Source organism: Athene noctua, chromosome 18 (assembly GCF_965140245.1).
Source record: "Athene noctua chromosome 18, bAthNoc1.hap1.1, whole genome shotgun sequence".
NCBI classification, from domain to species: Eukaryota; Metazoa; Chordata; class Aves; order Strigiformes; family Strigidae; genus Athene; species Athene noctua.
In genome coordinates, this window is record NC_134054.1 from 1,024,940 (window position 1) to 1,052,598 (window position 27,659).

The 27,659-nt window shown below is 56.8% G+C and overlaps 1 protein-coding gene across 1 annotated transcript; it reads right to left on the reverse strand.

The window, feature by feature from the left end:
- Nucleotides 1-1,674: 1,674 nt before the first annotated feature.
- Nucleotides 1,675-27,188, reverse strand: LOC141968025 (fas-binding factor 1 homolog). The gene is made up of 28 exons (XM_074922359.1): nt 27,104-27,188; nt 15,467-15,507; nt 15,078-15,155; nt 14,492-14,542; nt 14,265-14,352; nt 13,625-13,705; nt 12,792-12,911; nt 11,755-11,899; nt 11,400-11,533; nt 10,932-11,034; nt 10,438-10,839; nt 9,691-9,786; nt 9,339-9,433; nt 8,635-8,693; nt 8,103-8,228; nt 7,824-7,924; nt 7,251-7,424; nt 6,627-6,734; nt 6,204-6,343; nt 5,790-5,905; nt 5,547-5,654; nt 4,966-5,148; nt 4,471-4,647; nt 4,136-4,273; nt 3,898-4,030; nt 3,412-3,524; nt 2,666-2,790; nt 1,675-1,933 (listed from the first exon to the last, which is right to left on the reverse strand). The coding sequence occupies exons 1-27, from the start codon at nt 27,186-27,188 to the stop codon at nt 2,707-2,709; spliced, it is 3,279 nt and encodes a 1,092-aa protein (XP_074778460.1). The 3' UTR covers nt 1,675-1,933; nt 2,666-2,706.
- Between the last annotated feature and the right edge of the window lie 471 nt (nt 27,189-27,659).

Sequence of the window (27,659 nt, forward strand, 5' to 3'; positions counted from 1 at the left end):
ATTCGGACCCAACGACCTCCAGAGATCCCTTTCAACCTCAGACATTCTGCAAGATGTGGAAAAAAGAGAAATGTTAGAGGCCTTTGATCTCCTGGAGTCCAAACAGTAACAGATCGATGGACTGATCTGTCAGTGGGCTCTGCTGCGCTCTGCAGGCATGACAAGGTCTTTGCCACCCTGGGAAGCCATGCCACGCCACCTTAGTTTCTGGAGTGGTTCCAAGGCAGTATGCCTGGCACTGGACTCTCAAGGTTTTTGCTCTCAAACTGAGCTACCATTTATAGTCCATGCAGCCTGAACTAGGGATGCGAATCTTCAGGTTATCCAGTGCAACAGAGTGAGGTACTAATAGGCTGCAGCAGGGCACTGTTTGTTTGGACAAGGCCGTGTTCAGCAGTGAGTCCCATCTATAGCACAGCTCCGCCTCCCCTGCGACACACCAAAGTACAAATCCTAGGTCAGGTGAATCACGTGTGTCTGGCACACAGGATCTCACACACAATCCCAGAACCATCCGGGTTGGAAAAGCCCTTGCAGCTCCTCCAGCCCAACCATGACCCTCCCCCTGACCGTTCCCAACTCCCCCAGATCCCTCAGCGCTGGCTCAGCCCGACTCTTCAACCCCTCCAGGGATGGGGCCCAAAACTGAACCCACTCAGCGAGGGGCGGCCTCCCCAGTGCCCAGCACAGGGCTCAGGTCCCTTCCCTGTCCCTGCTGGCCAGTGCTGACACAAGCCAGGATGCCACTGGCCTTCTTGGGCCCCTGGGCACACTGCTGGCTCATTATCAATTCCCCTCCAGGTCCCTCTCTGACCGGCAGCTCTCCAGCCGCTCCTCCCCAGGCCCGTAGCCCTGCTGGGGGTTGTTGTGGCCCAAGGGCAGAACCCAGCCTCTGGCCTCAGTGAAACTCCTCCAGTTGGCCTCAGCCGGTTCTAGGATTTGATTTTCATCTGCACTTTATCGACGAAGCTTAGGAGCAGGGCATGGCACAGCTGAAAGGCTTCTGGCACAGCACACGTGGAGGCTGATGGAGGCTGGGTGCTGTGTCTTACTGCAGGCCCTGGTATTGCCACACGAGCCCAGATGGACAGTAGCACAAGGCAGAACATAATTTAAAACAATCTATTTCAGACAAATCTAGGACCTATTTTGCTCTCAAACGTTTCCTTCCTACATGATCAAATGAAGCGCTTTGGTGAAATATTGAGTGACATCACTCACAAGTAATATAAAATCCAACAAAGTGCTTTGGGAACAAAATACCTGAGAAAGTCTAAATTGAAAAATGTGAGAATAAAAAAAGGGCATTAGAAAGTGTGTGCGCGCACACACACACACACACACACAATTCACCATAATGCCCTATTTTATTCAAACAGGATACAAAGGATCTAATCTTTCTTTAATTTTCATGAGCAAGTGGAGAAGTTTTCCTTCTATTTTAACTTCAAATAGTGTTTTTAAGTGTGAAGATTTTGCTCTGATCCTGTGCATCACAAATCAGTAGCAGGTTGGCTTCCACGATACAACAGCCCTAGTGCCTGGCTGAGCTTCACTGGCCTTGCACAGGAGGATATAGCACCAATTTTGAATGGAAATTCACAATTCCATTTGAAACATTCTTAAATAGGAATTTGAAGAGATAAGTATTTAAATACGTTAGACACTACTGGTTACAGTACTGCAGGATTTTATTCTGGTTTACATTTTCATGCAGCAGTAATGAAAGTTCTTTGGTTTAGACCGACTAAATGGGGGTTTAGCTCATTATGACGACAACAGCCCCAATAACTCATCCATCTGCAGGAAAGTTCTGTGTTGCTCTGACCTCCTCCAACACGTAGCCTCTTCAGCCAGGCCCACAGAGTGTTTCTTTGTCCAACTTATGACAAGAGTATTTACATTAACTCTGCAGCAATGGAGCTGGGAAGCCCTGGAAATCCAAAGAGAAGAACACATTAACATTCTCACATCTGTGACTGCCGCCTTTGCTCTTTTTCAGCATCTCTTGCCGCATTAGTAATATCTCCTATCTCAGTTTGGACTTGTGCCATCTCAGGTTCAGGCTGCTGCTGCTTTGTATTGAAAAGGTTGCTGTTCTATAAAGGAGAAAAAGAGAGGCTCTGAGTCTCTTACACAGAGAGACTATGAATTACTATTTGTTCTTGCTCTGTGCATCTCTAGACCAAACACAGGTCTGTCTGAGCAAAGCAAACTCCCTGGCTGCGGAGGAGCCGCACACGTTCAGCGGCATCCAGGAGCTCCCGCTCAGCCACTTTCCTCGGCGGCTGGCAGTCAACAGCCGCAGGTCCCTCTCTGACTGGCAAGAGAAATGGAGGCCAAACAAACTGCGGCTCTTGACACAGGCCACTTCACATCTGCTCGTAGCCGTGGTGAAGGATCATGCCAGTGGCTACAGGTACCGCCCCCACGGGAACAAGTATGAGGGTGGGAAGCTCAGGCAAGTGGGACGTTGAAGCATGGTCAAGACAACCTGCACTAGTGACGAGAAATTCATCAAGGATAGACTTGGATCTCCAAACCCTAGAAAAGAAGCGGAACACCCTGGAACATAAAGAGAAGGTCTGGGATTGTGCTGACGATGAAATAGTGGACGACCTGGCACAGCGAACAACCGATTAATTAATGTGGCAGTGAAACTAACTTCTGAGTGTCCTGGGAGGGAACCGAAGGGGCGTCACCACTTCAGCCTCGCACAGAAGCGGCGTTGTAGGGCGCTTTCTTCAGGGACTCCAGGAAGAGCTGCTCCTCGTCTAAGTAAGCGCGGTTCTGAGAGGGGAAGGGGGCAAAGGGGAAGGGAAGAGAGAGGGGTGGATGGAAGAGGTATCAGAGGGTGCCACAGAAGGGGGCTGACAGTCCTGGCTGTCACTCAGGAGGGAGGGAAGCATCCCAAACCCTCCCTCCTGCAGTCAGCAGTGGGCAGGTACCACCCGTGGCACCCCCTGGGGTGTGGGGGCTCCCCCCGCCCCGAGCCCACAACCTCACGCTCTGAGCAAGACCCACAGCGGAAGCCTCAAAGAGCAGCCCCGCCTGGGGAAGGACCCAGCAGGGAATCGGCGGGCCAACAGGAGAGGACAGGGACATCCTGAAGCCAGAGGCCAGCTGGCTTCTCCCAGCCAGGGACACGGCGAGGACAAGTGCGACCCCACAGTGCCGAGGACCTTGTCCATCAGCCTGAGACCAGCTGTGAGGAGCCACCCGTCCTTGCTTCTGCCATCCCTCCTCTAGGTGCCCGGGTCTTCTACAAGCCCGCCCAGCCCCACAGCTCAGTAATGATCTTAGCCACAGCCTGGGCTGTCTCCTACCGGGCTCAAATCAGGTTTCACCCAGCCCTGCTCCCAACCCAGCACGTTTGAAGCCCCTTCCCACCCCAGTCGCCCACCACCTCACCTGCAGGACCCGGAACTTCATCATCGCCACCGTGGCACTGAGCTCGGCAGAGCTGGCAGTGGCCACGAGTTTCTTGAGAGCGGCCTGGAGTCCCTCGACACCTCCCAGGCTCCCTATGGAACAGGAGCCCGACTGTGTCGTGCTGCCACCATCAGAGGATCCGCAGATGGAGACAACACAGCATCCCTTCGGGTGCTGCCTGCGGGTCCCTGCAGCAGGGTCCTCGCCATGCTCCCAGGGCAAACGGGCTTTAACCCAACAGCCTCTCCCTTCCTGGCCCCTCTGCCCTCTCCTGGCACTGCCCTGGCTCAGAGCTTCGCTGAGCTCCTTCACAAGACGAGGAGGCCAACTCCTCCCGTCTGAGGTTGATACGCAGGGGAACTAAAACAGCCCCTGGGCACAGCCCAAGCCTCCCAAGAAGGGGAGTACAAGTGCAGCTGCCCCCCGGCACGTCCCTCCCCACCAGCAGCAAGCACAGAGCCTTACCTGGCACACTGGAGGAGCCTGTCAGAAGGGCACTGCAGTCCTGCCTTGCGGGCCGCACCATCGTGGGGCTGTTGGACGCCTCCTGGCGCAGCTGTTGAAGTTGGCTCCTCTGCTGAGCCATGCTCAGCCGACCCTGCCCCGTCCCGGGGAGAAAGGGAGAGAGAGAAGATGTTGACAACGGTTCGGGCCCTTGGCACGGCGGCCCCAGGCCCAGAAGGGAAGCCGAGGGGGTACTTGCCTGGTGCAGACACTCTTTCTGCTGCCTGAGCTGCTCCAACTGCCACTGCAGGGCCTGCAGACTCGACTGGTCCTGCGACTCGACCCTGCGTGCCTCCTGCAGGGCTCGCTGCCCTTCCTCGTACTTCTGGGAGGAGAGCTGCAAGGCAGAGCGGCTGGGGAGGCTGGGGACAGGGACCCTCGCTGCCCTGGGCCCAGCAGGACTCCTTCAGGCGTCCCCTCCTTCCCCTTCTTCCAGAACAGGCTTTCCCTCCCTGCTCTGGGAGGGCAGTGGAAGCCCAGCTTTGCTGCCAGCCCGTGCGCAGCTGGCAACGGCAGCGCAGATGCTCCGCTTACCTTGGTCATTCTTCTCATCTCCTCCTCCTGCAGCCGGACGCGCAGTGCAGCCTCATGCACATTCTCCCTCTCTGCCTTCAGCTCCTGGCAGAGCTTGTCCAGCAGCTCTTTCTCCCTCGCCAGCTGCTCCTCCTGGGCTCTCAGCGTGTGGGCCCGCATCTTCACCTTGGCCCACTCCTAGGATGGGCACAGGGGAAACCAGCGCATGACCCGATCCGTCCTGGATGCTCTCTCGTGTCTTTCCAAGAGATGGGAAACATCTGCCCCTGAGGAGCTTCTCGTGTGTGCCCGTCTGGGGCGCAGAGCAACTCCACTAGCTACTCCAGCAGCACCCTCACCCCCCAGCCTCGGGCTCTTCCCGGAACAGCCTCATTCTCACCACCCCAAGCGATGTCTCTGCCTCCAACAACTCGACGACTGCCCTGTAGGCAGGACCCACCCGGCAGCCTGCCAAGCGGGTGCTGGAGGCCCTGGGCAGGGGCTCTGCTGCGGTACCTTGGCCATGCTCCTCACGGGGCCCTCTCCCTCAGAGGCCACGGGCAGCGCTCGGGCCGTGGCCTGCTCCTTGCTCGGCGGCGGCTGCTGCTGGGCGTCAAATTCAGCCCGCTCGGCCGCCAGCTTCTGCGGCTCCCCCGCGTGCTGCCGCGTCACCGCCAGCTGCTCCTGCAGCACCGCGCTCTGGAGAGCGTCGCCAGAGAGGAAGAGAGAAAGCACTAAGTCCCAGTTGCTGGAACGTTTTTCTCCTTTAAACCCACCTCTGCCACTGAACCTCGGCCAACACCCAGAGGTTGCTTCAAGCCCCCGGCGCCTGGCAGGAACCCTGCGCGGAAAGCTCTGGCCCCACGCTCCTCCAGAAGCCGCAGCGCCGTGCACGCACACGGCAGCCTCTCGCACCCGTGTGCCAGAGGGTTGATCTGAGGGCGATTCGCCACACAGCTGGGTGTGGGATTGAGGAGGCAGAGGAAGGACGCTGCCGCCCAGCACCCACCTCTTTCCTCCACCACACGCCGCAGCGCAGCCCCGCTCAGACTCACAGGACCTGAGAAAAGCACCTGGAAATCTCCGCCCCACCTCACCTTCGCCTTCTCCAGCTCCACTCGCTCCAAGAGCTGCTGGGTCAGCGCTTGTTGCGCCTCCTCCAGCGATTCCACTTTGGAGCGCTCTGCCAGCAACCTCTGGTGCTCCTGGGTTCAGACACAGAGGAGACACAGATGCCACTCGCAGGCTCCATCCAGCCCAGGGACCGCCAGTGGGCAAGACCCACGGCCCATCCCCAGACAGGAGGGCTGAGCTGGGCAGAGGGCACAGGGCGGGCTCACCTCCAGCAGCCCAGTCTGCTCATCCAGCCTGGCCTCCAGTTTAGCCACCATCTCCCGGAACCGGCACCCATCCTCCTCCGCCTCCCTCTGCTGCTGACACAGGCTGTCCTGGAGCTCTGGGGAGAGGCAGCAGCGGGGCCATGAGCAGCACGAAGAGGGAAGCCCCACTCTGTCTACCCCGTATTCACAGAAAAACTGCACGCGCTTGTGCTCAGCACCTTCCGCACATCCCCCAGGACACCATGTTGGAAAGGGAAGACCCTGAGAAGCCCAGTGACCGAGGCAGGCAAGGCTCTGCCAGCCTTGGATCCAGGCCTCTGCCTGACTCGGAGCACCTTCTCCCCATTTCATGGGTGTCCCCAGCCCCGGCGGGGACCCCGTGGCCATTTTGGCGCAGAGGAATGGCAGACATACCCTTGAGATACTTCTCCTGCTTCTGCGTCCCCATGGCCAGCTCCTGGGAGGTCGTCTGCTGTGTGGCCTCCACCTTCCGTAAAACATCACAGAGGGTGCCGCAGAACTTCTCCATCCGATCCACCACACCGTTCAGAGTCCTGCAGAGAGCAGCGAGGGGAGGGTCACCCCGGGGGGACACACCTCATCTCCCCACGATGGAGAGGGGGACGTGTGGTGGGCCAAGGGACGGGCAGCCCTGCCCCGAACCCTTCTGGGGCAGAGCAGAGCAGTATTCCTGCATCAGCAGAGCTCAGCGTCCCTGGAGGCAGGGGCTGGGAGAGGGGGTGGCCTCTGGTGCCACGGTCCAAGGCTGCTTCCCTGGAGCACAGGGAACACCGTGGCCAGGGACCAACGCAGGGACACAATGGCAGCCATCGGTACCTGGTGTGCGAAGTGGCGCTGGTCACCGCCTCAACCTCCTGGTCCTTCAGACACTTCAGCTGCTGGAGCTGCTGCTCGTGCTCTCTGCGCAGCTCCTGCACAGACACCCTGCAGGACACGGGCAAGGAGCCCACCACGGGCTGTTACAAACTGGGGCTCCCCAGGACAGGCAGTGGGGACGAGGCTTGGTCAAGGGCCTGGGAACCAGGTCCCAGGAGCTGAGCTGGCACGGGGCTCTGTCCCAGGGCATCCACTGACAGGCATCCGCACTGGGCACGGACCACAGCTGGGGGGGACGGGCTTCTCCACTAGAAACTGATTTCTCATTGACCCCCAGTGTGTGGGCAGCAGTGACTCACTGACCGGGATAAAAGGGGGTTGGGGGAGATAAAACACTGGGCTCAGCATCTTGCACGATACAACACGTTCACTCGGAAAGGACGTCTCCAGCCACGTCTCCCTCTGTCCGGCTACAAAGCAAATCCCCATTCCAAACGCCGCCCAACTGCCCACAGCCCAGTGCTTCTGGAGGCTCCTGTCACCCTGGCCCCAAACCACTCCCCAGTTCCTCTGCCACAACCAGCAGCACCGGCCCCACACCTGCGCTGCTCGTGCCACTCTCACCTCTGCAGCTCTCGCAGATGCTCCAGCTCGGCCAAGTGCTGTGCCAGCAGCTCTGCCCGCTCCCGCTCCGCCTCCTGCCTCTGCCCCTGGAGCTGAGCCACCAACTGCTCCTTCTCCTGCCGCAGCCTCTGCTCTCGCTGCCTGCAGGTCTCCTCTAACATCTTCACCTGGCTCCTGCCCGCGGGAAGAAGCAGCGTTACCTTCAGGGCAGCAGTCGGCCCTCTCCACCCACAGCTCACACGGGGATTGCAGAGCAGAGCGGCGGCGCTGGGGGTGCGGGGAAACACGTGGCTCTCCGCAGCCTGAGCCCTGCCTGGGGACATGCTGGCCCTGGGAACAGCTCCTCCTCCTTCTGCCACACAGGACAGGGTGGGTGAGAGCAAACCCTGCCCTTGGCTCATCTGTGGGGCTCCTCTCTGCCCACACCAGCTCCACACCCACACGGCTCTGGGCCTGCCCGCCCCAGGGACGGATCTGGGCAGCGCCCCAGCGCTCCCCCCCCCGGGGAGAGGGACAGGGCTGTAGGCAAGGCCCGTTCAAAGGAAGGGAGCACGTGCTCTCGCCTCTGGGTACCTGTGGGTGCTGTCGAGGAGATCCAGGTCCTCCTGGTGCCGCTGCCGGAGGATCTCCAGCAAGAGTTTGTCCTGAGCCCGTGCCAGCTCCAATGTCTGCACCTGCCGGGCACCCGGGGAGAAGGTCCTTGTGCCGCCCAAGGGACAGAGCGCCCACAGCAGCACTTGCTGGCCGCAGCCTTCTCTGGACGGGCAGCTTCCTCCACTCTGCCTGTGCCCCTGATGCCACTGGGAGCAGGCGTGGCTCCTGCTCCCCCATCCAGCAGGCCATGGGGCTCACCTGGCTCTCCAACTCTGCTACGCGGGCCTGGGCACGGAACAGCGCTGCCCGACAGCCCTCGTGGAGCTGGGCCGCGGGAGCCCCCAGCTTCCTCTCATGCAGCAAGCCCAGGCCTGGAGACTCTGCCTGCAGGGACACAGATAAAAGACACAGGCCCTTCAGCATCCGGGGCTTTGTGCTGTGGCCATCAGCCCCTAAAGGCAGGCACGTGCCCCGCGGGCAGCTCTGCCCGGCCTGTGCCTGGGGAGCTCTCTCAACACTGCGCAGGCAATGCAGGGCTGCAATGCACACGATTTACAAAGCAGCCACAGCACACACGCTATGGCCTCACAAATACAACTCGGGGCATCTCGGGGCTCTCCAAAGCCTTGGCCTGCATCAACACAGGCTCCCAGGGATGCAAAGCAGGGCACAGCCATCCTCCTGCCCAGGGAGCACAGACAGGGCTGGGTGACCCTGAGCTGGCAGGGGAGGGCTCACGATCACCACCCCGATTCTGCACCTCTCGGGGGCACAGGCCCAGCACACCTACCTGAGCCAGCGGGGCAGGGCCCTGTGTCTCCTGCTCTCCCGGGTACAAGGCTGCAGGGACTGAAAAGGGAACAAGTCTGTGATTCAGACAGGCCAAGGGCAACCACTCCCTCCCACAAGGATGAGGGCCTGGGTCTCCTTGGCAGAGCGAGAAGGGTCCTGCTACACTCTGGCAGCTGGGGATGGGGACAGAGGCTCAGACAGGCTCACCCAGACCCGCATTCCTACCCCACCCCACGCACACTGGTGGGGACTCTGCTCTGCAGATTAAGTCTGGGGGAAAAGCACAGCTCCTCCTCCATCTCCATCAACCAGGGAGGAGGCTGGGTCCCCTCAGCCACTTTCAGTGGCCTCTCGAGTGGTGCTCAGCCTCAGCCTAGGGCAGGAGGGGGTCTGCCAGCACACAGCGCTAGTGGCACGAGGGTTGGGGCAGCAGGAGGGAAGAGGGAGAGACGAGGGACAGCACGAAATGTGGAGCTCAGTGTGCCCCGGCACCTTGTCCCCACCACGCCACAACACGGGCATGGTGGCATCCTGCAGCCTGGCAGCCCCCTCCAGCAACGGCTGGGCAAAGCCCGGGCAGCGCTCACATGGACAAGGGCGATGCTGCGGCTCTGGCCTTTTTGTGCCTGGTTGTTCTTGCAGGGCCGGGGGGGACCCTCTCTGCATTCTGCTGCCCAAACTCGACAACCACACAAAACGCACCTGGGGCGCTGGCATCTCCGGAGGGATCCCACTGTGCTGCCTCCGACGGCTGAGCTGAGCCTTGTTCCGCGGTGCTGAGCCAGGGGAGCGGTGGCCTGCGTGGGCACAGAGACACGGGTGATGCACAGCAGTGCCGCAGCTCAGGGAGAGGCGCCCAGACATTCTCCTGCTCAGCACTGCCTGGAGTTTTTAAACTTCAGAGCCACCTGCCCTCCCGCTTACAGAGGTGCCAGGGCACCGTGATCCCCCCGCTGGGTACCAGCGCTCCCCGTTGCCCCGTCTCCCACACACAGCTGCTTTCTGCAGGACATCCCTCCCATGGAGGACGCCCGAAAGGCGAAGGCAGCCTTACCTGGAGCTGTCTGTGCTCACTGCCTCGGCCTGCACGGCGGCTGCCTGTGGCCGTGCTCCTGGGGAGGCTGCTGGCCGGCTGCAAGCAAAAAGCATCCTATGGGGGAGAGCCAAGGAGGCGAGGAAAGACAAGATCCTTTCCCCACAACGCCAGCTCCTGCCTGGCAGGGGAAAGCCTCTGTCCCACTCAGATGAGCCAGGATTCAGCCTCTGGGCTGCAGGGGGAGCAAAGACACCTCAAAACCTCCCTCCACGCTGCTCCTCCTTGCTGCATCCACCCCCTTCCCCTGGGCAGCAGCAGCCCCACCTAACACAGCCCTGCCCACACCACGGGGCTCTCTGTCCCCAATTCGCTTCCCACTCCCCTTCAGTGGCACAAGTCTGGACCTGGGTCCCTGCCAACTCAGCTGGAGGAGAGCCTTTGCCTCAACGAGGAGGAAGGGCGGGCAATTAAGGCAGGAACCAGGAGCACGGGGAGGAGCTCGTGGGGGGGTGCTGATCCAGGACAGCTCTGCGGGACTCACAGCACTGGGTGCCCTCTTGGCTACAACCGCAAGGAGAGCCCCGAGCTGTGAGGGCACTGCGGGCTGGATCACTGGGACACAGCCCCACATTATTACCCCAACCTGAGACAAGACAGTGCTTCAAACTGATTTCTCAGATCGGAGCCCAGGGTTTCTGAGAGCCCCTGCTGGACAACCACATGCGGAACAGACGGGAGCGCTGCGGCAGTCAACCGTGCCTTTACCTGACAGGAGAGCGGCGATTCAGCCCTTCAGCTGGGGCTTCCGAGGGCTTGGCGCTCCTCTGCTGGGCCTTCGCCTGCGCTTGGGCTTTCTTGCGTGATAAGGCAGCGCTCAGCCAGTCCTCCTCCTCCTCCACTGGGGCAGGTCTAGCAGCTGCCTCCTCTCCAGCCGGGAGCTGTCTGGCGGGGCCGGGCCGCCCAGCTGCTGCAGGACTGGCCTTCGGTGGAGATGACAGCTCCAAATCCAGAATGTCTTTGTCTTTCAAGCCCCGCCAGTCACCTCGATTCCTGCGGCCCTGCACGGGCCTCTGGCTGGCTAACGGGGGAGCTTTGGAGAGGGGCTCTGCTTTGACTTCACTGTTCTTCTCGGCTGAAAACCTGCTGTGAGGAGAAGCAGCTGCATCCCTGCCCGCGAGGGGACACCGGGGACCCTGCCCGCTCCGCTGAAGGGGCAGCATGGCCGGTGCCTGGAGCTACAGACACAGAGAGCACAATACCTCACAGGCTGCCTTCTTGCCGGCTGGCCCTTGGCTGTGGAGGCCACTGAGGGCTGGTAAGCTCCAAACACAAAATCCTCCTTGCGCCAACCCTCTTCCTTCTCTGTTCAGACAAGTGGCCTTGACTCAGCACCCAGAGGAGCAGCCGGCTGCAAAGACTCCAGCCCTCCTCCTCCTCCCGCCCTGCAATTCCCACTGATGTTGCTGCCTCCGGGAAAACACCGCTGGAAACCTCGTGCCCAGAAACCGGACAGCAAGGGGTCTCCTCAGCACGGCTGGGGAAAACTTTTGTTGGGACTCAGCCCACGGCCAAAGGCAGCCGAGTTACAGACCCTGTGCAAAGGCTGCCAAGCTGCCGCAAGGGCACAAAGGGCATTTCCCCTGCAAGGGCAGTACAAATCGAGCTCGCTCGCCCAAGCCAGTGCTGCCACCTCTGCAGCCCTTCCCAGCATCCCTGGCTCTGCTCACCCGGCTGCTTCTGGTGGTACTTCTGTGCGACCTCCCTGCGCTCTCCCAGGCCTGGCTCTTCCAGGATTCTGGACGCGGAGCCTCGTCCCAGCAACTCGTCCAGCACGGCGCGGGCTGGCCGGACCTCCTCTCTGCTGGGGACACAGCGGCAGATGGGTTTCTCCCAGAGGCAGGGCTCTTCCTCCTCACACAGCCTTGCCAGCCTGCTCTGGCTCTTCTCTGCCACACAAGGCTGCTCCTGCCCCTTGCGCAGACCCACAGGCACAAGCTCAGCATCCCCCACCCACCATGGTGGCACCATCTCAAGACACAAGCCATCCCCTCCTTTATTCCCGCCCCCCTGCACTGCCCTTACTCTTCTGCCTTCTTGCCATCTCTTCCCGGGCTGCTGCCCAGTCCAATGGCATCCATCAGGTCGGTGATGTCCTCGTCAAAGGTGATCTCCTTCCTCCTCCACGTTGGGGCCGCGGTGCGCAGGGGCGTCTGGGCTGCGCGTGGCTCTGGGGGGGGTGAGGGAGAGAATCACACATGGTAAGAGGTTTTGAGCTAGGCTTGGGGGCTTGTCTCCCTTTTTTTTTTTTTCTCCTTCTTTTTTTCCCCCCAGCAAGAGATCAGAGCAGCCCTGACTGCTCTCAACTCTCAGGACCATTTACAGAGTCACTTTTAAATAGCTCTTTTCAGTGACCAAATCTCACAGCAAGTGACAAACTACCGCCTGCTCCGTGGCCACTGATGGGACATTGCTGGGTGTCACTGACACTGAGGCTTCCAGCTCGGGGGGACACCAGCAGCTTCTTCAGCTTTGCAAGTTTCCACTCGGAGAATTCCTCCCCGCCTTCGCCTCAAGTCCCTCTTCCACCAATGCACCTTAGTCCTTGCCCCAACCCACCAGCAGCTACCCGTGTCCAGAGAAGATTTTTCAGGGTGAAAGGAGGTTTGAGGGGACTACCAGACCCACTGGCATCCCTGCTGCAGCAACAGGAGTCACGAGTGCCCGTAACACGGTCACACTGCAGCTGGATCCCACCCAGAGGTGCAACTGTGCTTTGGGGTGCATCAGCAATGCCCTCAGCCACCCAAACCCTGACCCAGAACACTGGTTCTCCTCTGGCAGTGTGCAGAACAGGCTGGATGAGCTCCAAGGGAAGATCTGAGACTCCAGTCCCAGAAAGGAAAAGTCAGTTCTGTGACCTCTAGCACACTGCAAATGTCGAGCACTCGGGGAGCTGTTACCACCTGTAACCCTGCTACGAAGCTGCTCCCTAAAGGGCCATACTGGTTAACGAGAGATGCCACTAGCTGGCTTTCCTTTAACCTTCGGACATCACACAAACTCATCCAGGCTGCTGATTCATTTAATACAAAGAGGATGCATCAAGCAGCCCTGCTCACCTTGCTCCTTGCTCTGTTTCCCTTGCATCTCAGGGATGCTTTCGGCACCTGTCAGAGCTGGCTTCTTGGGAGCATCCTGCTCCTCATCAGACAAGAGCCCCGACAGAGGATCATCTAAATCTGGCAGTTACCCCGTAGGGGCAGAAAATAAAACAATCAAAACAAACAAATCAACAAAACCAAGGTTATTGAGAACGACGCCTCTGTGCTCAGCCAAACACCGCTCCCCACCACGTGCACGTGGGGACAGGAGATCATCTCTGCCCAAAGCCACGAACGCAGACTCTGCACAGACCTGGGACACCCGCGAGTGTCTCGGCAGTGGGGTGCTTTAACGCCTGACTACTCTTTAGGCAATAACAAAGGGGAGGAGAAAGCCCACCTCCATCACCCCAAGCCAATTAGTGATTGGAACAGATGCTGACCTCAGGTAAAGCACAGGCTCTGACAGCCAGATCTCAGCTGTGCCAGGAAACCGGCTCCCGTCTTGGGAAGGGGGACAGAATCCCCCCCTCCCCGACACAAGGGTCTCCCAGTGCTACAGACAGGCATTAAAAACCAAAGCGGGGCTGAAAAAGCAAACGCCCTCAGGAATCCTCTCCCAGCCCCACCCTGGGGAGGGCCTCCAACACCGAGCAGTCTTGTTTCTTTTCTGCCTTTGGTCACCTCTAAGGGATGAGGTTGGCACGGGCATCGCAGGGGTGAAGGACGCTCTATGTCATTAACCAGCCGAGCCTTTGGGTGACAGAAGAGGCAAGCTACGGGCAAAGAGCAAGGACAGAGTCCCCAGCTGCCCCCACACAACCACGCGCTGAAGGGAAGTGACACCCTACCTTCAAAGTTAAATTTCCTGTACTGTCGGGAAGCAGCGAAGGACGACAGAGGCTTCTTCTCCATCGCAGGTCCAGACTCTCCTGCAAAGAGAGGCCACAGCTCTCACAGACAAGGTCCTGCAGAGATGTCCCTTTCCCACCCTGGCCAAAGGTCACTTCTCTGGCGGCAGACCCCGTCCCTAAAAGCACATCCCGGGACACACAGTCAGTCCCCTCATGGCCCTGTGGGGTGGCAACCTCTCTGGAGGGGCCTCCTTGCAGGCAGAGAAGGAGAAAAGGCCTTGGGGAAGAGCAGGACAGGCTGGGGACAGGCACATCTTCACCACAACCCCCTGGCTCTCCTTCCACACAGACCAAGCAGATCCCTGGTCTCTGACCTGCACCAGGCAACTGCCAAGTGGCGTTTGGTGGCAGGCAGCAGCACGGCTCTTGTGGCTGCTGAGGGCAGTGATGTTACCACAGCACGACACGAGGCCGGGCCAGGGATCAACCCAGGGACAACACACGGCCACAATGGCTGGGACAGCCCCAAAAAGGACTTTTGGGAACAAAGCCACTTGTCATTCCCTATTGCGGAAGAAAATACGCCCTGCTCGTCTGGAACCAGCCTACCACAAGAAGAGCAGAATCTCCTTTTCACCTTTCCCAGGGCCTTTCACGGTTGCCTGCCCTGGCCCAGAACCAGCTCTCGACGCTCCCAGCGGATCAACTTCCAGGTCGTCCAAGTCCTGGAAAGCAACAGGACGGCGACGGGAGCAGGGCGAATGCTACTCCTGCCTCAGCGCTGCTTCTCCCTTCAGAGGCTGGTGCTGGAGGCCACGGCTGCAGCCCACACGGGGCTCAGGCAAAGGGTAATTTTGCACTGACCTTCAGGCTCTGCAGCAGAGCTTGGGGCTCTCTGCCGGAGGCACTGGATCCCTGCATGCCAAGGAGGGCAGAGGTTAGAGACAAGCACACTTGGGGAACTCCTCACCCCTCGCTTCTGTGCTCCAGACCCCGCATCTCCTCCTTGCTTGCAATGGGAGAACACATGCCCAGCTCCTCCTGGTGTGTCCCTCACCGGAAACCCCCCGTGCCTCGATTCCTCTGCTGAGATCCTACTGCCTCTGGGAGAAGCGTCAGCAACAGCCAGGCCGGTGCTTTGGGTGAGGGTCCTTCCTGCGGTGCTTCCGCCCAAGAGCGCCCACCAGGGCTGGGCTGCAGCACGACGCGCCCCCCGGCTTTGCTCCAGCTCACCCAGGGCACCCGCAAGCCCTTCTCCCGCCATCCACCCGCTCCCCTGGCCCAGCTCCCCCCAAGCCAGGCCAGAGAGGGGTCACCTCTTCAGCCACACCTCATGGTTCCCCCCAATATCCCACTGCTGACTTGGCTGGGCTGACACCAGGGGCAAGCCTGGCCCCCCTCAGTCCCAGCCCTCAGGGTACCCAGGCTCTCTCCCAAAAGTCAGGTTCACCTCTGCACCTTCCACGTCCTCTGAAAGTAATCTGTCGAAGAAATCCTCCAGGTACTCCTCGCAGAATTCATGGGGCTTTCATCTGGAAACAAGACAGAGAGACGGGAGGATGACGGACACAGGCACATTCCTGACTTGGGCACCCCAAAGGGGGATGTGCCGTCTCCCCACAGGACACAGAGGCTTTTAACCAGAGATGAACTTCACTCGGCCTCCCCAAGCTGACGGCCGGCCTTTTCAACGGCCTCTGACACGGGGAAACCCTGCTTGCTGCTTCCTCCCCCCTGAGAGACCACTGGCTGCTGCACCAGCACCTCCTGCTCTCAGCAGGGCAGCAAGAGGACAAGCATGCTGTCCTTTCAGCTGCAAAGAAGGTTCCATTTACCGACCTCATATCCCAGGAGGTCGTCAAGCAGGTCATCCACAGACTCTGAAACCAGACACATGAAAGGTGTTGAGGCAGGGGAGCTCACCACGCAGGTACAGACAAGCTCCCAGTTTCACTATGCCTCGCTCTTTTGAAATCCCCCAGCATAAAGCTTTGGTCTCAAGCTCTATCAGCATAAGGCCTTCCTACGGAGAACTGCCAGCACTTGACCCAGTATTTTGTGGATAAAAGAGTTCACTTCACCTAGCCAAAAAGGAGATTTCTTTATCAAGGAGCCTGCAACTTCCTGTTCAGTCACTGGCCACAAGCAGCCCTTCAGCTGGCAGTTCTCACCGCACAGTGTCTCAGAGTCCCTGGGCAACCCCAAAGGTGCCGCTTCAGTGTCCGGGGCTGCCACAGTGCCCAAGACAGGCACCTGGGCTTTAGGTGAGGCGAAGACCTGAACTGAGGGCAGATATTCTGCCCCGGTCTGGGGAAAGCCCGCAGGAAAGGCCTGCAGGACCCCCATAAGCAAACCCCCTCGGCGGCAGAGGCAGGCGAGCATCTCTGCTCAGCAAGGAGACGACGCCTCAGCTGCACCTCTCAGACAAGGCCCAGGAACCATCGCCGTGGCCAGGACCCCACCTGAGCCCGCTGCCCCCCCGCCTCTGGCCCCCAGTTCCCACCACAACAAAGCACCGACGGACACCGAAGGGAACGCGCCCCAGGCTACGAAGCGTGCAAACTGCTCTGGGGTTTCGCAGCCTACGGAGAAAGACCAGTTCCCTCAGAGACGGGCGCAGGTCCGGCTCCTCCTTCCCAGGACACGCCGCAGCCAGGGGCACGGGGCTCCAGAGCGCCCCACAAGCAAGAGCAAAGCCCCTCCCGGCCCCGATGGCTGGGAAACGGCCCCTCAAACGCCCCAAGCCCCGAGAGATCCCAACTCCGGCGGCAGCGGCGAGCACAGCCCCTCCCGCCCCCGAACCGAGGGGCCGGCGCCACAAACCCCGATTCCCCGGGCCCGCCCCAGCACTCCCCGCACTCACCACCGCGGCGGCCCGGCCTTCCCCCGCTCTCCCGCCGCCTTCCCGGCTCCTGCCGCTCTCGCCTCCGCCGCTCCCCGCAGGGGCACAAGGGTCTCCTCAGCGCCCGGCCCGGCCCGGCCCGCGGCAGCCCCCGTCACCTCCGGCCCGCGCGATCTCCCGCTCCTGCCGGGGCCCCGCTCAGCGCGCCCGGCCGGCCCCGCGCCGCCCCGCCTCGCCCGCCCGCTCGGAACAAGGCTGCGGCGCTGCCCGGGAGCGCAGGAAGGAGCGAGTCCCGCCGCCGCCCCGGGGAGCCGCCGCCGCCGCCCCGCTCCGCCTCGCCTCGCCTCGCCGCGCGCCCAACGGCCCAACCGCCGCCGCTCCGCACGCGCCGCGCGGCCGCGCTGCCCTCCCGCGCGGCTCTTAAAGGGACAGGCACCCCCCGCGTGCTGAGGCGGGGGCAGCGCCGGGGGCAGCGCTGCGGCCCGGGGGCAGGACGGGGCTGGAGAAGCTCTCCCAGGGCCGCGTTCATCCAGCCCCCGCCTCGCCATCAGTCTCGCACCCGGTTTTTAAAAGAGGAAATGTCAACCGCAGGTGAAGCCTTCAAAGCTTGGGAGTGCCCCAGGTAAGCTCTCCTGCTGGGCACTGCACCAAGAACGTACCGGATTGTTTAAAACCACCTGTAGGCAGCCGTTGTCTCAAATGCTCGGACTCGGGCCGTCCAGTATATCCACAAGCTGCAGCCTCATTGCCTGCTCTCCCCAGCCCAGCAAGGGCTCGTAGCTAAAAAAATACACATTCGTTCCCTTCAGATAAGTCATTCTGGTCCATGAACCGTGCAACCCGCTACAGCAGCCGTTGCTGTTACGTGCCTGCGATGTGAAAAGGCCCCACTTTTCACTACAACAGTCACACTCTTATTGCTAGCAGTTCTCCATCGTTACACGAAAACATTTCTCAAGATAATCGTTGCTGTAAAATCTGATCAGAAGGGAGCCCGTAGCAAGGGCGGAGATGTGTCTTCACGCCGCAAAGCCCAAATGCTGAGAGGCTCGGGGAGTGCAGATGAATCTGCACATCTAGACTCTGGCCTTTTTTCTTTGCTCTGAAGAGCACGCGTTAGATTTTTCTGGCTCAAGAAACAAGTGTACAAACCTTGCGATGTTTAGACTTGTCTGCTCCTTGGAGCCTTTGAATGTCTGACAAGCTGTATGAATAGGCATGACAGAGGCTCATGCAAGTGAAAATCACAAAGTGCCATGATAGATCTAAAACTTAAACGTCTTTTCATAAATGACAATGAGAGTTGAATGAGGAGGACACTGCAGGTCTTTCAACCCAAGCAAGGAAATTCCAAAATTTCAGCAAGCACAAGAAAGAGTACCGCTTTTATTCCCTGTGTCTGGAGTTTTTCAGAAAGCCACTGCTTCAGGGTTGAAGGGTAAATCAGTTGTGTAAAGCACAACAGCTCCAGCAGAAGACACTGACGGTGGCTGCCACCAGATAGCCAGCAGCCAGGGTGTTTTACATCTCAGTTAGGACTGTGACCTGAGAAAATATATGCTAAATCTGCTGCAGCTGAAGATGCAGACTTTACTCCATCACTGCTTTGCTGGGCAACACAAGTGTATGTTGCCTTCCTTCCAAATCTGTCCCTCGGGTCCCTCAAAGTGCCTGCTGCCCCCTCAGGGGTGTCTCCAGGTGAACAGTAGCTTGCAGGGTGCCTCTCAGGGTCTCACAGCAGACTCATCCCATGATCCCACACCACTGACTGCCTCTTATATTAGCTAAGCTTGGATTTTGCCTCTCTAGGTTCTGATCCCAAAGCCTTCATGCGTACAGAACTGCATTTCTCCCAGGAATGCTGTGCTGACATCGGGGCTGTGCTGTGGCAAGGGGCTGGGGGGACTCAGGGCCTGTAAAACCACAGTAGTGAGACCCTGACAGCAAGGCTCAGGTTATTCCTCCTCTCCTGGGGCTCCTGACAGGAGTTCACAGTGTGAAGTTGTGGAGAAGTTTTTGGAAGATTACAGCCACCTGGTCCTTGATACTGACATGAGTAACTCTCTGCTAGCTGCCCCTGTGTAAAGAACTCACTGTTCAATGTTCTTCTCTGGCTTGTCACTGCATAGAGAGCTATTGTTTAGCAAATTCCTTAACTAGAGATATGGAGTGAAGTTGAAACATTGAGTAGGAGGTCCATAGGCTCGTGCTTCTTGGGTGTGCTTCTCGCGTTGTACCAATGAAATATGAGTTCTATTGTGTGGACAGTAGCTTAGAACCAATCACAGCTTGTTTAGCTGTATGGGATCACGCCTTAATAGTATATAAGATGCTCTGTACTTAATAAAATTGGATCAAGCTGGCAAACCATATTGGTGTTACTCTTGATACCCGGGCTTTATCCGTCAACAAAATGAACTGTTGAATTTGACTTTACTGACAAAGTTTCTGAAGGGGAATGTGTTCAACCATTTGCTCAACTGCTACTGGAATGCTGCATTTGAGCTCAGGAGACCCCGGGCCATCCATATGGGACAGCAGCTCTATATGAGTCCATCAGCTGCATCTATTTTAAACTTTCTCTCAGAGATGTTGGTTTATGGCCACTATGGACTGGGTGTTTTCCTCAAGACCTTTGCACAAGCCCTTATCAGGTGACAGGCAGCCTCACTCCACAGATAGTGTCAATGCAAGATGACCTTCATTCTCCGTAAAGCAATGAGCAATTCATCTTCCTCACATCAGTATCCCACTTTGACCCTGATAATCCAGCAGGCTTTATAGCAGTAGCTGTCAGTGGGGATATTTTCCCAGGCTCTGCCCCTCCTGCATGCGTCCTCCCCTGGCTCAGAACCGCCAATTTGTTCATTTCCCCATTTCGTACTGTGATGGTTTGACTCTGGCTAAATGCCAGGTATCCACCCAGTCGCTCTATCACTTCCCCCCCCACCACCTTTTCCCCTTGTTCTCTCAACAGGGCAAAGAGGGGAAAGAAGATAAACCAACCCTTGTGGGTGAAACAAAAGCAGTTTTAATATAAGCAAAACGAAGCAAAGGTCCGCGCGCGGAAGCAAAAGCAAACAGATTTATTCTCTCCTTCCCATGGACAGGCGCTGTCGGGCCTTCTCAGGAGCAGGGCTCCAATACGCGGAGTGGTTGCCTCGGAGGACCAAGGGTGACCCCACCCCCTTCCTCCTTTCTCCCAGCTTTATACTGAGCAGACGTCACATGGTCTGGAATGTCCCTTGGGTCGGTTCGGGTCAGCTGTCCTGGCTGTGTCCCCTCCCAAGACCTTGCCCACCCCGTCCCACTGGGGGAAGTGTCGGAAGGAGCCTTGGTGCTGTGTAAGCACCGCTCAGCAGCAGCCACCACACCAGGGTGCTGCCAACACCCTGCAGCTCCCAGCATAAACCACAGCACCGTGAGGGCTGCTACAGGGGAAAACCAGTCCCAGTTCAGCCAGACCCAGTACAGTCTCCACCCCTTATTCCATACCATTTACGTTATGCCCAGGTCCCACATAATATTCATTTATCCATTCCTTAAGCTTTCTTCACTCCTCCAGATGTTCAGTGACTTGGCTCCCATCTGTCAAGATAGATGCTCAGGACAGAAGTATGTTTGACTGTTGGACTCCAGCACCGGCTAGGTTTGGGTCGTCATTGCACGTATCTGGTTCACTCTTCATCATTCTTACTTCTTCCATCACTTCCTGCAACAAACAACTCACCCCACAGATTACTTTCCCCCCAAGGTTAAATGTTCTTGAGGCACACACTGAGTAGTCCCACCCTCCCGCATTACCCACCAAGTACATCCAGGTCCCTGAGCAAAGACAATCCCACGAGTGGGCTTGCCTTTTCCCAAGGGAGGAGCAATCCGCACTGCCTTCCCCAGCCATTTCCCTGTGTGTGCTATGGGGACCTTATCTCCTCCCACAGGATGAAGGGGGTTTGTTTGGGCAGGCCCAGGACGGTTAACAGATCCTCTGGTGTTAATTAGCCAAGTGGCTTCTGCTAAATTTATATCCCAATGCTTCCATCCCCCATTGTCCAATGCTCTCAACATAGTCTTCAACAGCCCATTATATCTTTCAATCTTTCCAGATGCTTGTGGGTAATAAGGGATGGGATACACCCACTCAATGCCATGTTTCTTTGCCCAGGAGTTTATAAGATTATTTCGAAAATGGGTCCCGTTGTCTGATTCGATTCTTTCAGGAGTACCATGCCGCCATAAAATTTGCCTTTCAAGACCCAAGATGGTATTTCGGGCAGTGGCATGAGTTACAGGGTACGTTTCTAGCCAACCCGTAGTTGCTTCTACCATGGTGAGTATGTAGCACTTGCCTTGGCGCGTTCGTGGCAGTGGTCCAATAGAGTCAATCTGCCAGGCCTCACCGTATTGAAAACTCAGCCATCGCCCTCTGTTCCAGGGAGACTTTGCTCGTGTGGCTCGCTTGATTGCGGCACATGTTTCACATTCGTGAGTGACCTGGGAGATGGCCTCCATGGTCAGGTCCACCCCGCGATCACGAGCCCATCTGTACGTTGCATCTCTGCCAAGATGCCCTGATGTTTCATGGGCCCATCGAGCTACAAACAGCTCACCCTTACGCTCCCAGTCCAGGTCCAGCCGAGCTATTTCAATTTTGGCAGCTTTGTCTGCTTGCTCATTGTTTTGATGTTCTTCAGTGGCACGCCTTTTGGGCACATGAGCATCTACATGACGTACCTTTAGAGCCACGTTTTCCACTCAGGCAGCGATGTCCTGCCACAATGCAGCAGCCCAGATGGGTTTACCTCTGCGCTGCCAATTGGTCTTCTTCCACTCCTGTAGCCACCCCCACAGGGCGTTAGCCACCATCCAGGAGTCCGTGTAGAGATATAGTACTGGCCACTTCTCCCGTTCAGCAATCTTTAGGGCTAGTTGGATCGCTTTTACTTCTGCAAACTGACTTGACTCACCTTCTCCTTCAGTGGCCTCAACGACTTGTCTTGTGGGACTCCACACAGCAGCTTTCCACTTCCGATGGCTTCCTACCACACGACAGGATCCATCAGTAAAGAGAGCATAACGCCTCTCATCTTCTGGTAACTCGTTATATGGCGGTGCCTCTTGGGCACGAGCCACCTCCTCAGGCAACGCTCCAAAATCTCTACCTTCTGGCCAATCCATGATCTCTTCCAGGATCCCTGGAGGGTTGGGTTTCCCCAGTCGAGCCCGTTGCGTGATTAACGCGACCCATTTACTCCAGGTAGCACTGGTTGCATGGTGTGTGGAAGGGATGTTTCCTTTGAACATCCAATGTAATACAGGCAGCCGTGGTGCCAAGAGGAGCTGTGCTTCTGTACCAACAACTTCTGAAGCAGCTCGAATCCCCTCATATGCTGCCAGTATCTCCTTTTCAGTCGGAGTGTAGTGGGCTTCTGATCCTCGATATCCCCGGCTCCAAAATCCTAATGGTCGACCTCGAGTTTCACCTGGTATCTTCTGCCAGAAGCTCCATGTGAGTCCGTGCTCCCCAGCTGATGTGTAAAGTATATTTTGCACAGCTGGTCCTGTCCGAACAGGCCCAAGAGCTACCGCCCGAGCTATCTCTTGTTTGATGTGCTCAAAGGCTTGTTGCTGCTCAGGACCCCACTGAAAACTGTTCTTCTTTTGGGTCGCTTGATAGAGAGGGCTCACAAGCTGACTGTAACCTGGAATATGCATCCTCCAAAATCCCACAAGTCCTAGGAAAGCTTGTGTTTCCTTCTTGTTGGTCGGTGGAGACACAGCTGCTATCTTGTTGACAACATCCAATGGCACATGACGGCGTCCATCTTGCCATTTTATTCCCAAGAACTGAGTTTCTTGTGCTGGTCCCTTGACCTTGCTTTTCTTTATGGCAAACCCAGCTCTCAGAAGAATCTCAATTACTCTTTGTCCTTTTTTGAACACTTCTTCTGCCACATTACCCCACACAATGATGTCATTCAATGTATTGTAGATGTTCAGGGGCATCACCCTTTTCCAGGGCAGTTTGAATTAGTCCATGACAAATAGTGGGGCTGTGCTTCCACCCCTGGGGCAGTCGATTCCAGGTATACTGGACACCCCTCCACGTGAAAGCAAACCGTGGCCTGCACTCTCCTGCCAAAGAAATTGAAAAAAATGCATTGGCGATGTCGATTGTGGCGTACCACTCGGCTGCCTTTGACTCCAGTTCATACTGGAGCTCTAACATATCTGGTACAGCAGCACTCAGTGGTGGCGTCACTTCATTCAGGCCACGATAGTCTACTGTTAACCTCCACCCTCCGTCAGACTTTCGCACCAGACATACTGGGCTATTAAAAAGCGAATGTGTCTTCCTGATGACACCTTGGCTCTCCAGTTGACGAATCAATTCTTGGATGGGAGCCAGAGAGTCTCGGTTTGTACAATACTGCCGTCGGTGCACGGTCCTCATAGCAATTGGCACCTTTTGTTCGAATTCGACTTGCAGCAGTCCCACAACAAAAGGATCTTCTGAGAGGTCAGGCCCATTAGATAACTGTTTTACCTTTTCTGTATTCACACTGGCCACACCAAAAGCCCATGGATATCCTTTTGGGTCTTTGAAGTACCCTCTCTTGAGACAGTCAATGCCCAAGATACAAGGGGCTTCTGGGCCAGTTACAATGGGATGTTTTTCCCACTTGTCCCCAGTCAAGCTAACCTCGGCCTCCAATACTGATAGTTCTTGACAGCCCCCTGTCACTCCTGAGATCCAGATAGGCTCTCCCCCTCTATAACTTGATGGCATTAGTGTACACCGTGCCCCAGTGTCAATTAAAGCCTGGTACTTCTGTGGATTTGATGTGCCAGGCCATCGAATCCACACTGTCCAACACACCCGATCATCCCTCTCCTCCTCCTGGCTGGAGGCAGGGGCCCTCTATTCCCGTTCTTGGTCGGAGTATTCACTGTCTGACTCTTGCTGTGCCAGGCCGAGGTTCCTTCTTCAGGGTCAAGGGAGGTGATCTCAGTCTTCCTGTATCTGGGAGATCGCTGGTTACTTTCTTGTGGTTTTACAGCAGCTACATTAACAACCTTCTTGGATGTCTTCTTCTGGGCAGGGGTCTTTCCTCGCAATTCATGTACACGTGCTTCCAACTTAAAGGTGGGTTGACCATCCCACTTCCTCATGTCCTCCCCCTGGTCGCGCAGGAAGAACCAGAGTTTGCCACGTGTCATGCGCCTTGGCTTCCCTTTCCCCCCTGACTGGGACAGAAGAGAAATGATTTCTTGGGGAGCTCCTAACATCCAGGGCACTCGCCCGTAGAGATGAGGAGGTACCAAGACTCTCTTCAAAGTTCTGAAGCCAGGAAGAGACTGCCTCCACAGCTGGCGTACATCTTAGTCCTTCTCCTGCATCCATTTCTGGGTAGTGCATCGCGGCCAAGCCGGCAGAATACGAGGATGGCGCACCTTTAATCACCTTCCTCCACATGGCCCGTGTGCATGGGACATCCCCTGGATTTTTAGGGGCTTCATCATTATCTGGATCACCATAGATGACTTCCAGCACTGCTAATTCTCTCAGGTACTGGACACCTTCATCTGCAGTAGCCCACTTCCCTGGGGTGTGGTCCATAAGATCTTCCTTGAAAGGATACCTTGCTTTAACACTTGAAAGGAGCCGTCTCCACAGACTGCAAATTGCTGTCTCTTTTCCAATTCCCCTTTCAATTCCTCGATTTCTAGCAAGGGAACCCAGCTGCTGGGCTTCCTTACCTTCCAGCTGTTGAGCATCTGCCCCGTTATCCCAGCATCGCAGCAGCCAGGCAGCGATCCGCTCACCCGGCTGGCGGCAGTAGTCTTTCCGCAGATCTCGCAGTTCTGATGACGTCAGGGACCGGGTAGTTTCTGCCTCCTGTTTCAGTTCTGTTATTCCCTCTTCCGATACCTTTGCTGAAGGACCAGCTTCTTCCTCCTCTTTCTCCTCCCTTATTAATCGAGGGTATGTTGTTCTCCTTGTCCATTGTTTCTTTTTTACTACTGGGGCAATCTCTGCTGTTGTTGTTATTGTTTGAGTTCCCATGTCAACCGCAGTCCTTTGAGAGTGCTGAACTGCAGCTCGGTAAGCACAGGCCAGGCCCCAGGAAAGTGCTAGAAGTTGCTCATTCTCATTGGGATAGGCAAGACACCCCTCTGTCAGGTGATGTGTCAGTTTTGTGGGGTTGCTTGCCTGTTCAGGGGTGAGATCCCAGGCTACAGGAGGCAATAACCATCCTAGGAATCTGCCCAACTCCTTCCACTCTCCCTGCCACCCAGGAACAGGCCGCCTCAGAGCACATTTTGGCACCGATTCACTCAAAATTTGCCTTCTCTTACACCAGAAACCTACCGAGATCCACACAACCCACAACAGGCGAACAGCATTAATAAAGAGTATCAATGAGCCAACATAAGGATGGCTAAGTACCTCGGGAGCCTGCAAAATAAAACCACTCATGATGATCTCAGATTCCTTACAGCATGTTCCCGAGCTTAACAAAATAAAGATAAGCAGTGCAATAACCAAGCCCGTCACCAGCACAAGAGCTTCTTGCTTAATAACTACTATAGCTACAGCACATTTAATATAAAACTGCCGTTGTTTTGCCCCACGTTGGGCACCAGAATAGACTGTGATGGTTTGACTTTGGCTAAATGCCAGGTATCCACCCAGTCGCTCTATCACTTCTCCCCCCCACCTTTTCCCCTTGTTCTCTCAACAGGGCAAAGAGGGGAAAGAAGATAAACCAACCCTTGTGGGTGAAACAAAAGCAGTTTTAATATAAGCAAAATGAAGCAAAGATCCGCGTGCGGAAGCAAAAGCAAACAGATTTATTCTCTCCTTCCCATGGACAGGCGCTGTCGGGCCTTCTCAGGAGCAGGGCTCCAATACGCGGAGTGGTTGCCTCGGAGGACCAAGGGTGACCCCACCCCCTTCCTCCTTTCTCCCAGCTTTATACTGAGCAGACGTCACATGGTCTGGAATGTCCCTTGGGTCGGTTCGGGTCAGCTGTCCTGGCTGTGTCCCCTCCCAAGACCTTGCCCACCCCGTCCCACTGGGGGAAGTGTCAGAAGGAGCCTTGGTGCTGTGTAAGCACCGCTCAGCAGCAGCCACCACACCAGGGTGCTGCCAACACCCTGCCAGCTCCCAGCATAAACCACAGCACCGTGAGGGCTGCTACAGGGGAAAACCGGTCCCAGTTCAGCCAGACCCAGTACACTTATCTACCCCCTCCTCCCCGGACAGGCAGGAGCAGGTAGCACCACTCAGAGACACTTAGCTTCTGCTCCAATCTCCTCTTCCACTTCGAGGTTGGTATTTTTTTTCTTAGAAGATTCTTCAGAAAGCATATGCATGGGTGGTAGCCGCAGGCTGGGCTCACACAGGGTGACAAGCTAGGACCCTGTGGGCTGGGCCACAGCAGCATCTCCAAACGTGGTTCACATTGCACTGTCCCCCTCCACTTACTCCGTGCCAGAGAGAGCAGCAGCTCCTGGGGTCCCCAGGCTGCCTGGGGAGAAGGCTGGGCTAGCTGAGGTCTGGCCATGTCTGGGGACTTCCAGACTCCAGCTGGGGACTGCCAGTAGAAGCCAAAGCCTTCAGGCCTCTGGGAAGGTATTGCTTTTCACTGCCTCCTCCTAATACAGCTTGTGCTCCTGCGTTTGGGAAATGCTGCTGAATTGTTATTTCTTCCACCCACACACCCTTTACCACCTTATCACTTATCCCTTTCCGCACCCACATCCATCTCGCTTTCCTGCTCTCAGACTCCTTCCTGCACTCCTCAGCACAATTTCAACCCTACCTCAGCACTGTGATTACTCTTACTTCCACCCTCTCTCCCATACCAGCTCATTAACCTTTTCTGCAACAAGACTTGCATGAAGACGAGTGCAGCTGCTCACATCACACTTAATGCACTGGGGCTCCTGTTGGAGAATGGCTTGCAGAACATGGGTCTGTGCAGGAGCTGATTACAGCCATCTGAGGTAAACAAAGGAAAAACCCAGGGTACAGTTACGCTAACAAAGGACAGTTACGCTAGCAAAGGAAGAAACTGGGGTACAGAGCGGCCTTGATTGTTATGGTGAACAACCTTTGGGAAAAAAACAAGCCAGAAGAGGGAAGATGTTGTGACATACTCGAAATACCACAAGGGGCTGGGATATTATAATGTGACCTTTTGGATGTATCCAATAGATTTATGATTAGTATGCATGATTATAGTTAGTGCTTATATAAGGTGTGATTTCTTGCAATAAAGTTGAAGCTTGCTTTACCATTCACATCGAATCGGCTGCTTGCTTCCTCCGTCCACCGCAGGCTCCAGATCTGTATTTGATCTGAACATGTTCATGGGCTGCTCCTGCTCTGCTTGGCTAAGAGAGGGGACATGGCTTTTTGCAACACTGATGGTCCTGGAACAAGCTTGGAGCAAGCCCTGCCTCTGTCTATCTCAACAGTGAGGGGATTCATGCACTGGGGCCTCTTGCTGATAAGCAAAAAATTGGCTTTTGCATGCACAGGCATTGCTTGCTTTTGCTGGTTCACAAGGTAAGCAGTGCCCCCACCCACCCCAGACTGAGCCCCAGCTGGCCGCTGGAAGTACCTGGGCAGCTGCTGTGTTGCCCCTGGGACAGCACGTCCCAGGAGGGCATGGCGAGCACCCAGGCGCTGGGCTGGCACAGCGCCATCGCACGGACTTCAAAGGGGCCACTCTTGATTTATACTCTTTCCAGGGAGAGCCTACTCGGGCCTGACTCTGATTTTTAACATTTCAGCTGAGGAAGGGGCTGTGCCGCAGCAAGTCTCTCTGCAGTAAGAATAGCATCTGCCGTCTTAGGACACAACACAGTTGCCCAGCTCCTGCATGGCAGCACGTTGTGCTGAGATATAGAAGGCAACCTACCCGCTGAGGAATGTCTTCGAGTGCTATTAGTGGAAGAGTATCATCCACAAAAAACAGGCATGACCCTGCGCAGGAGTCTGGCAAGAGCGAGGCTATTTTGAGCTTCTGACACTGAGGATGCAGGGGGACAAGTGACAGGCTGATCCTCCTGGCATGGGCAACCTCCAAAGCTCTCTGCGGCCTCGTCTCCTCCTCTTGGCTCTTGTGAAGGCTGAGGGGCGATTTGCTGGGACCGCAGAGCCCAGGAGGCAGGGGC

What these genes read in the sequence shown, in the direction of transcription:
- LOC141968025 (XM_074922359.1), bottom strand. Translation starts at nt 27,188, where the DNA reads ATGGCGCTGTGCCAGCCCAGCGCCTGGGTGCTCGCCATGCCCTCCTGG. An exon ending in CAGGAAATTTAACTTTGAAG is followed by an intron (nt 12,912 to 13,624) that starts GTAGGGTGTCAC and finishes GGTAACTGCCAG; the next exon opens with ATTTAGATGATCCTCTGTCG. An exon ending in GTACCACCAGAAGCAGCCGG is followed by an intron (nt 11,035 to 11,399) that starts GTGAGCAGAGCC and finishes TTGTCTGAACAG; the next exon opens with AGAAGGAAGAGGGTTGGCGC.